Genomic DNA, 13,752 nt, shown 5'->3' with positions numbered 1-13,752 from the left:
CACTTCACTTCCTCATCCACATTAGTGCTTCTTTGGGAGGGTCTCCCACTCTTTTTTTCTCTTTTATTAATAGAAAAATTAACCCATAAATTTTTCATGTGTTCTAAATAATATATACTGTTGATAAAATTTAAATATCCTAATTTTTTTACTGACAACACTCTTTGTCGTATTTTAAGGGACTATTGTAGATACTTATTAGTCGTTACATTCACTTTTTCTTCCTCTTAATGTTTTTTCAGTTGTCTACCCCTATTTCTTTTTAATAGTATGTGCCTACAGGCTACAGTAACCAAATAATATCGCAAGATGTGATGTCAATAAAATAATTTACAAAAATTAAATTATCTAAGGATAACTAATAGTAAAAATTATTCATAATAATGGACAATAAGTAGGTTTATTCAAGACATTTTACTTAAATTTAACTAATTCTACATTTTCTACTGCATTTCCTTTGCTGACGTGTCACTTGCCCCACTTTTAACTTCACAATAAAAACAACTTCAATTCCGCCATTTTTAACTTCTTCGATTTCTCTCTAAAAAATGGCTGCAAAACCACCAGAACTTCACCACCTTCCTCAATCAGGTTTGGGTCCCACACTTGCTCCTACATCATATTCTACATCTCTATACATTCACCAATCTCCACCGTCTAAATCACCCATCGATTTCAGCCCACCGTTGATCGCAATGGTAGTCGTTGCTGCGGCGGCTTTCCTCTTCATCACATACTCTCGCTTTATTTCCCGCTACCTTTTCCCGCCATTTCTCCACTTCATCCGTCGTCACCGTCGCCGTCGAAGATTCTTCCCCCCGTTAGAGCTTGGCTCTCCTCCCCCTTACGAATCTTCTGATGGTTTTTATGTTTATTCCCCTTACGGCTTAGACGAATCCGTGATCAAGAACATACCTCTTACTATATACAAGTTCCCGACGAAATTAGGGTTTATTGAAGTTGATGGATTCAATGATTGTGCTGTTTGTTTACTTGAATTTGAGGAAGGAGAAAGTATACGTACTTTACCTCATTGCTGTCATTCATTTCATGTTGATTGTATCGATATGTGGCTTCGATCTCACGCCACGTGTCCGCTTTGTCGTGCCGGGGTTTATTTACCTCCGCCGTTGGATTCACCGTTGTCTCCAATCATGGCGTCGAGAATTCGGCCGAGTTTCGACGAAGGAATTCTCCTTGAAAGCATGTTTCTAGAACCTTTACCGGAAGTTGAGAATCCTTGTGAAATTCAGGAGATATTCTCTCCTGAAAATTGCGTCATCCAATCAGAAGATCACAGGTGCAATAGAAGAGAATCAGATTTCCTTTTAAAAAGATCGTATTCGTTCGGATTTGAGCGAAGTATTCCATCAGAGAGACTTGTAATGGAGCCAGCAACGACGCCGTACCACCACCATCAACGGCGGAGTTTCTTCTGGACAAAACGACCATCATCAACGCCGTTTAGGTCAATAGCAAAATCTCGAGTATTCTCTTTCCGACGAACAATAAAATCTCCAGCATTTTTCCGACGACGGAGTTTTTTTCCGATGTCAGAATCTTCAGCAAGCTTACGGTACGCCAGCCACGGTGAATCTTCTAGAAGAATGAAACCTTTACCTTTCGCGTCACCGTTGTTTGGAAGACCGGGGAATGGAATATTTTCGTCAAGTAGAATGAGATTGGGTGATCCTGAAGCGTTGATTTCACCGGAAAGGTATAACAATAGATTAGACGATAGGAGATTATGACACGTGGATGACAAATCAGTCGTTGGATTAGAGCGGGAATACGAACGGTGGTGATGGAGGAAGGGAGTAAATGTGGTGGGGTTTTGAGGTGGTGTAAATATAATAAAGGTAAGAAAATTAATGGGAGGTTGTGTCAACTGTCTAGTGCATTAATGGTAGAAATTGACGAAACAGAGAAATTAAGGGATTGCTAGATCGATAGAGAGAAAAAATCCACCAAATTGACTAAGATGCTTTATTTTATTGTGGATGTCAGTTTATTTAATTAGTACTCCTAAAACATAGTATAAATATATCATTATTTTGTATAAGCTTATTTTTTTACATCCTCGATCTTTAAGACGAGGATGTAGTAAAATGAGTCGAACAGATAATGTTTTTATAATTTTTTTATTAATTTAATTTCGATTTTGTGAAAGTAATGAATTATAAGAGGGATAGGTTTAGGATATACTAAGAGTCTTGGTATGTATTTTTGTTTTTATGGAAGTGATGTTGGTTAGAAATTAGGGAAATGATCCTTTAATGCAAGGAAATTGAGTACTATATTGTGAAGAAAAAGGTTTTGTTCTCTTTTGTTGTGTATATACTTGAAATATGAAACATGGTGTAGATTTGTAAAATAATTTTAGTATGTTGGGCATATTTTGGTGATCTTGGACTATTCTTTTGTATGGTTTTGTTTTGGCCAATTTGTATTGTTTTTGACCTTAGTGATTTGCTTTTACAAGTAGTACTACTCAAGATTAGAAAATAAAAAAGATTTTGAATCGGAAATTTTATGTCTATTATATATTATCTAATATAATCTATGTTTACTTAGCTTCTCAGGGAGAATGGTAATTAGAATAGAAATTTATTTATTTGTTAAAAAAAAAGCTAAAAATAAAAAATAAAAAACTAATAAAAGGCGCAAACAACAAGTATCAAACCTAAGTCTCAACTCTCAAGCGTGATGTTGTAACAATAAAGCCAACTCTGTATCTCTATTCTCTATTTTTGTACTATTAGTTTTCTATAAAATTCATGGGATGATTAGTGTTTATTCGAATACTTCTTATTCCGCCACTGTGCTTATATGCAAATTTTAGGAGTGTTTAGTCCAAAGCTAAGGAAATTTTTTTCTTTAAAAGAATTTTTCTTGACAAAACTACTTTCTAACAGAAAATAAAAATAATAATTAATTAATTTTAAAAATGTCAAATATATAAGACCGTGAAAACTATCCTAAGCCAAAAAGCCTTGATCAATCAAATAAACTCTTAAAAGAGCAACAATTTAGAATAGCATCAACATTTAATTTGCAAAATGCAACAAGCAATAGCATTAATGAATTTTTCTAAACACATACAAAGAAGAAAATGTGGGTAGTATTTATAATGATAAAAGTTTATAAACATATTAACAACACCAACCATATATTTGTGCTGTAAAATTAATTGCCATCACTGGACTCAACTACTCACCCACACTTAGGCCTTAAATTCTCCTTTGAATTTATGAATTTGTCCATCATTTCTTGCTTCCTCTTATCTTTGTTTTCGGGTTCCTTTAATCCCTACCATGATATAAAAGTTAGCTAAAAATATTGCATTTTTCATTAAAATTACAAAATATAATAAGATCAAAAATAGGGTCGGAGAAAGGGAGTAAAATGGCGGTTTACACGGTGAAGGTGGAGGAAGCGAGGGCGGCGACGGAGAGTAGGCCATCACTAGGAGCTGTTTATCGCTGCATTTACGCCAAAAATGGCCTCACTGGTGTTCCTGAGGGCATCGAGGCTCCTTGGGATCTCTTTTGGTATTTTTAATTTCATTTCTTTACTCATTTTGTTAGTGTAAGTCGTTACTCATGGCAATCACATTGTAATCGTTATATAGTCTTCAGTCCGTCTTTCTAAATTTGCTACCTACTCACCAGATTAAAAAAAAATGTGCGAATAAAAATCATAAAAATGGTGAGAATCTATGCATAAAGGAAAAAAATTAAATTATTTAAGACAGACAAAAATAAGAAATTTTGCAAATTAAGAGAATTAAGAGGATAAAAGGAGTACATTTGATCCATTTATTCTTATTACTTGTTAGATCAAAAAAGTAAAATTAAAATTTCTAATGTAATATTTCAAATGAGAATTAAATTTTATCTTACTTAAAAATTAGAATCAATAAATAGTGCTTAATCTAGGCAATATTCTTAATTCAATTCCTACCTTTATGGCCTATGGGTTTTGTATACTTTATGTTCCACATAGGGCCGGTCCTAACAAGTGCAAGTCGTGCCTACGTTCAGGGCCTCCAAAAAATTTTAGTTTCAACTAGTGTTAAGTTTCAAACTTTTTATGTATACAATGGTATAGAAACCTATAAATAATCTTTCACCTCGGGCCCTTAAAAACTTAGGACCGGCCTTGAGTCTTGCGCAATGCACAAGAATATAAGTTTGGATGATCATAAACTCCCACAATTTAGGGCTTGCTAGTTATGTTTGTGGTCTAAATTGTATGTGTTATAGTTAATTGGATTACTTGTCAATTGTCACATACTTAACATTTTTTTTCTCACTTGATTGAAATGAAATTAATTCATATTACTTGGCTGATTAATAGAAATATAAGAGAACCGTCTTGTATAAGATCGTCTCACGATGAGACGACCTTAAATATGGGCGGTTTTTTGGCCATCCGAGGTAACCGATCGCCTAAGGCCGAAATAAGGGGCCTGAAATATTAAATGGTGCTGTTTAGGCTCGGTTTTGAGCAACACATTTAAAGTAATTAGTTCGTATCTTTTTTATATTTGAAGTAATATAATGTTATAATGCATTTTTTCTTGAATTACTTTTCTTGAAAGAAACTTTCTTTTTATCTTTTAATATAATGAAGGGCCCCATTTTAAAAGACATCGTAAAAATAAATAGGGCCTCCAACAGCTTTGCTTCGACCCTGATTTCAAAACGAAAAGCTCATAAGCTAAAAGTTTCCATTTAGGTTATTTAATCCAATCATGAGGTTTGTCTCACAGTAACACCGTTTCATATAAAAATTTGCATAAAATATAGTAATATAGCAATCTTAAAAGAATATAGGAGTAATTTATAAAATACAATAATCTGCCAACTATATTTGTGATCAATTATGTGTAATTTGACTATGGAATATGAAATCAAACCAATTAATATTTGATGAAAGTGAAATTAACATATTAAAGCATTATTAAATTTTTTTTGGAAATGTCAGTATTATGCGATCATTTAAATTTGAAATTCTACAAGTCATTGTCCTAAATGATCTGGTAAATCAGAAAACAAAGCAATAAAATGATCGGTTCTTTGGAATATAAATATAAATAAATATAAATAAATATAAATATGTACAAATTAAATTGGAATGAGATATACAAAAAAATGACAAATTACAAAAATGGAAATAAAATAACAAAAATGTATTAAAAACAATTGGCCCATGCAGGTCTCGAACCTGCGACCTTGGCGTTATTAGCACCACGCTCTAACCAACTGAGCTAATGGGCCATTGTTGATATTGAATTACTAGTAATTTATTAATTTACATGCTAGAATCTTAGTTATTGTTTGTGTTGCAGTGCTGCTACATTTGATTTGAATAAATTACTCAAGAAAATGTTTAATTAATGGGTTATGTTGGTTTCAGCAAATCTGTAGAAAAATATCCGACTAATCGTTTACTGGGTTCTCGTCAAATCATTGATGGAAAGGTTTGCAATTTCTATTTCTTGATAAACTTAATTGTAACAGAACTTAAATTTTTTACTAAAATTTTGTTGATTTTTGTTTTTTCAGGCGGGTCCATATGAATGGCTTACTTTCAAAGAGGTTTATGATTCATCACTTCAAATTGGTTCATCTATTAGACAACGTGGAGTTAATCCTGTGAGTACTGGCATTTTTTATTTTTATTTTTTTTGTTGATTTTCATCTTTTATATTCATTTCATTTGATTGTATAAATTGTAATTTATAATTTAGTACAATTTGATGCAAAAAGTTTAAGACATTACAACTTTTTAATGGAAAAATTTTGGCCATCTCTTCATTATAATCATTAATCCAAAGCTCACATGCTTTGAGTCATATGGTGCTTTTTCACCGGACAGAGGGAGTATTAATGAGTATCGAGTCTTATGAAACATGTGTAGCTATGTGTCTTGTTTATGGCGTGTATCGGGACCTTTGTTTTCATTTGTTTATCATTCTCGAGTTGAGGTCTAATTGGTGGTAATCTTCTTTGTCTATTTTGATAAGGGTTATGCTTATGATCTAATTTTTTAGGTATGGAGGGGTTTGGGTAAAAAGGGGTATAAAACAGTTGCAACAACCTATTGCAGAATTGCTTGATTACTAATGAGATTATGCATTTTGTATGTCCTACATTTACATGTGGCTTGAATGTGAATGTGAACCTTAATGGAGATTTTTGTGGCCCAATTTTTGGTTGTAGGGAGGTCATTGTGGAATTTATGGGTCCAACTGCCCCAAGTGGATCATTGCTATGCAGGTATGTTACTTAGCTGTAGAAAGTTGGTAGCTTCTGTATTTTTTTTTTGGGAAATAAACCGGCTTAGGCAGAAGCCACCTTAGGCGGAAGCCGCCCAGCATTAGGCTAATGGCATGTTGTTGTTTGGTTGTTTAAAAATGTTGCCCATGTTGATAGAAGGGAAACAAGTTTATTTCTTGACTCCACGTAGGTTTAGCTGTTTCAATTTCTGTGAACTTGATTGAAGGCGACTCCAACTTCCCATTTTGATTGATATCATCGTTCTCACTTCTCTATGTTAAGTAGACTTTTCATTTTACTTCAAGTAGCTGTGGTGGACCCTGAACACTAGGACATGAGTTGGAAACTTTGATGCGTTATTTTAGAGTTGAATTTATAATTCTTTGGTTTCGGATTGTGATGGATTAAAGTAAAATGACTCATTAAATCATGTGTGCTTTTTGTTACGTGAAGGTCAATCGGAAACAACCTCTTTGTTAGTTTTATCCTTGAAGCTCACGTATGTTCGACCTCTTCAAACCCCACCCTTGTTGTGAGCCACTTGATGGCATTGGGGTAACGGAATGTTGTGTTATAGTTGTTGAAAACTTTTTCCAATCCTTGGATATATACTCAAGTCAGATAAGACCAAGTATCAAATCCTTCTAAGGTGGCTATGTTCTGGATTGGTATCTTTTGTGAGGGGATATTATGGATTATTCTTCTGTTCACTTTAGAGCTTGTTTCCTATGAGCGTACACATCATGTTTCTTATCAACTTAAATGCATTAACGAAGCTATTATTCGTAGTTGTAGTAGTCGAATTCCATGGATAGTAACAAATCTAATATTTTTGTTTTCAGGCTTGCAATAGCCAAGCAATATCCTATGTGCCATTGTATGACACACTTGGTATGCTACTTTGAGTCTCTATCTTCTATTAGTTGTTTTCCAATGATAATTTATGGTGTAAGTGTGTAACTGTACTAGACTGGAAGTAATGCTGTAAAACTTAATGCAGGGGCCAATGCAGTGGAGTTCATCATTAATCATGCTGAAGTCTCCATAGTTTTCGTTCAGGAGAAAAAAATACCAGCTGTAAGTTCTTTATTGTTTAGCTGTAAGTTCTTTATTGTTTGTGGGCCCGAACCCATGGGTGCCCCGTGGGTGTATCCACACGAGTGGGCCCATGGAATGATCATGTGACGATTTGTCACGGCCTAACAAAATGTGCGTTATTATGGATGAGAAACACACTTGTCTCAGTTTTCTGAATATTACTTAGTGATGCTATGCCTTGATGCTTCTGCAGATATTGGCATGCTTATCGAAGTGTACGACCTTAAAAAGTAGGTAAACCGAGAGTTTGTTCACAGTGTATTTACATAGTGGCTTGCGTAACTTTCTTATTAATCAAGATGCATTCAATTTCGGTCCTTAGCCATTGTCAGCTTTGAGAACATCTCTGGTGCACAGAAGAATGAAGCAGAGGAAGCTGGCGTGTCTTGTTTCTCTTGGGAAGAATTCTCTCAATTGGTAAGTCTCTTATGCTTAATCTTAATTTACTCCGAAAAAATATGAAGCATAGTTGTGGGGGCTCTGAAATTCTACGTTCGCCTTTTCCTAGTGGGGGCTCATCTCATATAACACAGATAACTCTGCTAATGACTTTCAATTTTCGTTCGCTATTTTTGTAGGGAATTAAAGATTATGAGCTTCCTTTGAAACAAAAGACAGATATCTGCACCATAATGTACACAAGTGGCACAACAGGAGAGCCAAAGGGGGTTATTCTTACTAATGCAGCCTTTACAGCAGAAGTGTATGCTGTAGAATACCTGTTTTCAGAGACAGACAAGTCGGTAATTGGCACTCTCTTCCTGTTTTCCGAAGCTTGATGCCATCGATTGTATATACTTTTACACTATGTTTGGATAGGAGGAAATGGAGGGAAAGGAAGGGGAGGGATTTGGAGGGATGAAGGATTCTTTGTTTGAATAGTACAAAAGGGAGGGGAAGGATTTGGAGGGGAGAGATTTGGAAGAAAAATGTGGATAAATTTTTTAAGGGTTGTAATCCCTCCAAAAGTGGAAAGATTTGAAAGGAAAACACTAATCTCCCTTCCTTTCTCTTCCATTCCCTCCTAGACAAACAAGAGCTAATTTCCTTTAATTTCTCTTACCTTCCTTTCCCTTCCCTCCCTTCCCCTTCCCTCCCTTTCTTTTCCATCCAAACTTGCTATCCAAACATAGTGTTACGGCCCGTTTGGTTGGTGGTATTAAATGGTGGTAATGAGAATGATTTTTAGTGTAAAATTTCATTAAAAGTTCCATCTCATTACCATGGTGATGAAACTTTGATCACAATTTTTTTTTTGTTTATAAATTTTCATTATCACCTCTTCCAATGGTAATGCATTGGAATGAATTTTATGAAGAAAATGAGATGGCAGAAATTGGACAAGCATAACCATCAAACTAGCCAAGAGATTTTTCAACTGATTACACTAGTTTTCATTTCTATTACCATCGTTTATTACCACCTACCAAACGGGCCGTTAAGGTCTTCAGTTTTTCTACACATTCTATCATTGTTGTTGCCGAAACATTGAGCTAAAAAGATCCTTTGTTTCAGGCAAACTCGGATGATGTCTACTTTTCATTTCTTCCATTGGCTCATATATTTGATCAGATTGTGGAAACATATTGCCTTTCCAAAGGGACCTCAATAGGTTTCTGGCAAGGGGTAAGCTCGTGCTGCCTTAAAAACTTCGGCTTTAACTTTTTTTAGAGCTTTCTAAACAATGAATTTCACTGACAGGATGTAAAGTATCTTATTGAGGATCTCCATGAATTGAAGCCAACTATGTTTTGTGGGGTTCCCAGGGTTTATGACCGAATATATAATGGTACATAGCTGATCTCCAGTGGTCCTCGCTGACAATTATCTTATATTGTGAAATTATTAGATAACCTATTCTATTTCCTAAAGGTATTGTGGATAAAATTTCATCCAGTGGTTCTCTCAAGAAGGGCTTGTTTGACTATGCCTATAACTAGTAAGCTCAGTTTTTTTTTTATGTTGAATTTGATTCTTTTTGTTCAACCGTTATATTTTGTTTATCTGTAACTATCTAACAGCAAACTGCGGAATCTGGAGAAGGGACTACGCCAAGATGAAGCTGCGCCTCTTTTGGACAAATTTTTCTTCAGTAAGGTTGGTGGATTCTCCCAACTAGAGGTGTTCATTCGGTACATCAGGTTGATTTCGGGTTAGGTTTTTCAGGACGGTTTGAAATCGGTCTTTATGTCCATATTGTTTTTTACATAGTTGTAAATCGTTTTCGAAGTTGGGTCAAATTGGTTTGGTAACAAGGTCGGGTTTGTTTTGAACGCCTCTACAACCAATTGTACCTTATTTTATATTTCCTTTTTTCGCAATTTAGTTTTCTTCCTGATAGTGTTGTATATTATTAACTTGGTCCTACACCTGTTTTGACCTTAACTAGATCAAACAAAGCTTTGGTGGTCGAGTGCGCCTTCTGTTATCTGGAGGAGCACCTTTGCCACGTCATGTTGAAGAATTTTTTAGAGTTACTTGCTGCTGTGTGGTGGTACAGGGGTACGGTGAGTCATGAATTTTTATGTTTATGTTGTGTAAAATAAACGGATGACTCTTAGATTCAGAAAGCAATTGGTTATTTCAGGGCCTCCCGATGTTATCTTAACACATTTTAGAATGTTTGATAACGTTTAAGTTATCGTTTATGGTCGAAAGTTTTAATGTCTTTTTTAAGAAATGTGACTTTTGAGGGGGAAGAACACCGCAATATAAAGGTATTCTTTTCGGAAATCAGGTCTTATGCTTCTTAGTAATGAGATTTTGGCACAATGTGACCATCAAATCTTGATGGAGGGACTCTTCTGACTGTATGAACACACACCATGGTGTAAAAATGTAATAACGTTCACGATTGCGATAACAGAATGGTGATGCGGTAACGGGACTGAGACGGTTATATAACGCCTAAATATCGGTCAAAACCATACGATATCCCTTGACACGGCCTAAAACGTGGGTTTTTACACCTTTACAATGCGGGGAATATCTGTTTGTTTAATTTGAAAACCTTTAAAACAAAACTGATGCGATGCGAAGCGGCCTTATTTTTACACTATGGCTCACACGCTGCCTCTACCCACAAGGCTATCCGTGATTTTGTCAGTTCTATAATTCAATGTTCAATTCATACCGCTTCAAGATATATTACAATGTTAGATCATTCCACTCATTTTCCAAATCTGTCAACAAAATTACTCAACCATTGATAGGTCTAACTGAAAGCTGTGGAGGATGCTTCAATTCAATAGCCAATGCGTATTCAATGATAGGGACTGTGGGAATCCCCAATACTTCTATAGAAGCAAGACTTGAATCAGTTCCAGAGATGGAATATGATGCTCTTTCAAGCACACCACGAGGAGAACTTTGTTTGAGAGGAAACACCTTGTTCTCTGGTTATCACAAGAGGCCAGATCTAACTCAAGAAGTTCTTATAGATGGGTGGTTCCATACAGGTAAATATCATTTGTGCAAGCTAAGTATTTTAATTTGTGTTGTATTGTGAATGTTACTATGTTTCGAGGCTATTATAAACAAAATTTTGTAGGCTTTGTCTTTGACTTACAAGCGAACATGAAGGTACAAAAGTCTTACCTGAAATATAAAATTATAAGGAAAACTTGATATTATAATCTAACATTTTACTCATCCGCAGTGAATAATTTAACCTTTGAATTATTTTTTAACAATCTAACCTTTATCCTTAGTTTGCTATCAACATACCCTATTAGTATGCTGAAAGTAAATTACAGGCAAAGGTTGGTTTATTAAAAGGTAATTTAAAGTTGAAATTATTCATAGCGGATGGGTGATAAGTTGGATTATTAATATCAATTTTTCCAAGTTATAATCGCACTTTTTCCTGTGATTCGAAAAAAGTATAATGAAGAATTACTAATGAAATCCTACCACATGCCATTAATAAGTCATTTCTCCAATTCCAAGTGACACCCGCCTAGGCGGGTTTGGGATTAGGATGTACTTAAGCTTACCCTTGTAATAACATAACAAAGAGATTGTTTCCAATTGACTACAATTGAACTCATACACCTAGTAATATCCCGAGTTTACATGTTTTGAGGCTCAGTCGTTTTTTGTACAAGTAATTCTTGATTTGACCACTAAATCTTTGGTGAACAATGGACTAAGGCAAGGACTTTTTCGCCTTGCGCTTGACAATATTGTTGCTCATTACTCCATGTCCGAAATGTTGTGAAAACAAGTATATGCTTGTCAGGAAGGCAGTCTCAGCATTTTTTTCCCTTGTTCAGGTGATATTGGGGAGTGGCAGCCTGATGGATCTATGAAAATCATAGATAGGAAGAAAAACATTTTCAAGTTGTCTCAGGGCGAATATATTGCGGTCGAGAACCTCGAAAGCATATACTTACGCTGTAATCTTATAACATCCGTAAGTCCTTTCTCACACCATGGGGCACGAACATATGTTGCTTGTACTTTAAATGGTCGGTTAACAGGCTTCCGTTCCCTTTTCAGATTTGGGTTTATGGCAACAGCTTCGAATCATTTCTTGTGGCTGTTGTTGTTCCTGAGCGAAAGGCAGTGGAAGATTGGGCCGCTAATAATAACCAAACGGGTGACTTCAAAACACTCTGCGGAAATACAAAAGCCCGAAAATATTTTCTGGATGAGCTCAATAGCACTGCTCAAAAACATAAGGTATCTGTTTTGGCCTTTAATTTTTTATAAGCATCTCGATTCTCGACTGTGTTTTCTCATAAATTACAAAATATCATACAGCTTCGCGGGTTTGAGATGTTAAAAGCAGTTTTCCTCGAACCTGTTCCTTTTGATATTGAACGGGATTTGATGACTCCAACCTTCAAAATGAAGAGGCCTCAGTTGCTCAAACACTACAAGGTATGTTTTGATGATTTTTCGACAAGTTCAGGATTGTCTTAGATATTTCAGAGGCCCTGAGCGAAGAATAAGATATGGGCCCTTTGCAAATGAACGTGTTTTACAATCATTTAAAAGGATAAAATTCTTTTTTTGTTTTTTTTTTACTTTTTTCAAATCCCGATAAATATTTTCTTTTAGGAGATATAATTAATCATCCCAAACAACAAAATTTCAATCAAAAATCACAATTGGAGCAATACAACCTACTTTTGAGCTGATAAAAATGATGAAAAGTCACTTAATAGTCAATACCTCCCAATTCCCAGATCAAACGCAATTATTACGTAAAATAACACTAACTATTCACATTATATAGTTTATTTTAAATAAATTAGGCCCCCAAAATACTGGGGCCCTGACCCATGGCTCATAGAGCTCCTGATAAATGAGCCGGCCCTAGACAAGTCGATACTTTAATCCTGTCAAAACCGAAATGAGTTAGTCATGATGTGTTAACAATTTCATCTTCGTTTCGTTTATAGGAAGTGATCAACGAGATGTATAGCAAAGTAAAGGGATCAAAAGCGTGAGACGAGCTGGAAAACGAAAGGAATATCGAGGCATGGAGATCCAATCCTCCGAACTAGATAATAGTTGTACAAGTTACCATATATAGATTCTAGTCTATGTCGTAATTCGAATTGTTCATTGATACAACCTGGGTTTTAGAATGTCATAACCAGTAACTATACCTTAGCTTCCTTAGCATTGGCTGTTTGATCATGATAAATAGTATATGCTCCTACTATCTTTTGGTCTTGAATGCTTGAACTGCCCAAAGACACATCTGTACTTAGTCATTTTAGATTGCGAGAAGGTAGTGGATTCAACTCACCGATCACCAATAACAAATACTCCCTCTTATTATCTCTAAATGTCCTATTTAATTTTGGGATATTTGTAAATGCACGTTTTTAATCTTAAATATCTTTAATTGTGCTCGAGTAAAATTATAAAAAATTAATATTAATAAAATTTATAAAAAAATAAAACAAGATTTCACTTGACTATGTTTTTAACTTATAAATTTAAAATAAATCACATAATAAGAGTGATTGATAATTAGTGTTGAAAAAATACAAAAAGACATTTAAAATGAATAGAAAAGAGTATATTTTATTTGTCTATTAATAGTGGGTAGTTTATCCACCGGGTCAACTGAATTTTTTCGCTCATAAATCATGCACTATAAGGTTTTTTCTGAAAACTTAATTTATAGTCGAGGTTGAGGGATTCTCTATCACTATAGTGGCTCAACTCTCTCCCCTCCCTTGTTAATACTTAATGGGGATTTTTTAAACCTACTTTCGATAATCTTAGTCACCATACACCTTTTATAAAAGAATAAATAGTATTTATGTCACTTTTTTCCTTTTCGTAAATCATGCAGTATAAATTTTATAGATTGAGAAAAATAATCTTAGTCACCATACACCTTTTATAA

General features: G+C 34.9%; 2 protein-coding genes and 1 non-coding gene across 3 annotated transcripts; 2 read left to right on the top strand and 1 right to left on the bottom strand.

The window, feature by feature from the left end:
* The first annotated feature begins 403 nt into the window (after positions 1–403).
* On the top strand, positions 404–3,014 carry LOC130828364 (RING-H2 finger protein ATL65). The gene has a single exon (XM_057694328.1). The coding sequence runs from the start codon at positions 549–551 to the stop codon at positions 1,749–1,751; it is 1,203 nt and encodes a 400-aa protein (XP_057550311.1). The 5' UTR covers positions 404–548; the 3' UTR covers positions 1,752–3,014.
* Positions 3,015–3,144: 130 nt separating this feature from the next.
* Positions 3,145–13,071, top strand: LOC130828356 (probable CoA ligase CCL6). The gene is made up of 19 exons (XM_057694317.1): positions 3,145–3,551; positions 5,422–5,485; positions 5,571–5,660; positions 6,228–6,284; positions 7,127–7,175; positions 7,285–7,361; positions 7,576–7,612; positions 7,705–7,799; positions 7,961–8,125; positions 8,898–9,008; positions 9,084–9,171; positions 9,255–9,321; positions 9,404–9,479; positions 9,772–9,889; positions 10,595–10,840; positions 11,657–11,796; positions 11,883–12,065; positions 12,147–12,266; positions 12,791–13,071. The coding sequence occupies exons 1-19, from the start codon at positions 3,406–3,408 to the stop codon at positions 12,836–12,838; spliced, it is 1,977 nt and encodes a 658-aa protein (XP_057550300.1). The 5' UTR covers positions 3,145–3,405; the 3' UTR covers positions 12,839–13,071.
* On the bottom strand, positions 5,209–5,282 carry TRNAI-AAU (transfer RNA isoleucine (anticodon AAU)). The gene has a single exon. It is a non-coding gene; the product is annotated as a tRNA-Ile (tRNA).
* Positions 13,072–13,752: the final 681 nt, after the last annotated feature.

This window comes from Amaranthus tricolor, chromosome 1 (assembly GCF_026212465.1).
Source record: "Amaranthus tricolor cultivar Red isolate AtriRed21 chromosome 1, ASM2621246v1, whole genome shotgun sequence".
NCBI classification, from domain to species: domain Eukaryota; kingdom Viridiplantae; phylum Streptophyta; class Magnoliopsida; order Caryophyllales; family Amaranthaceae; genus Amaranthus; species Amaranthus tricolor.
This window is presented reverse-complemented; position numbering and strand designations above follow the sequence as displayed.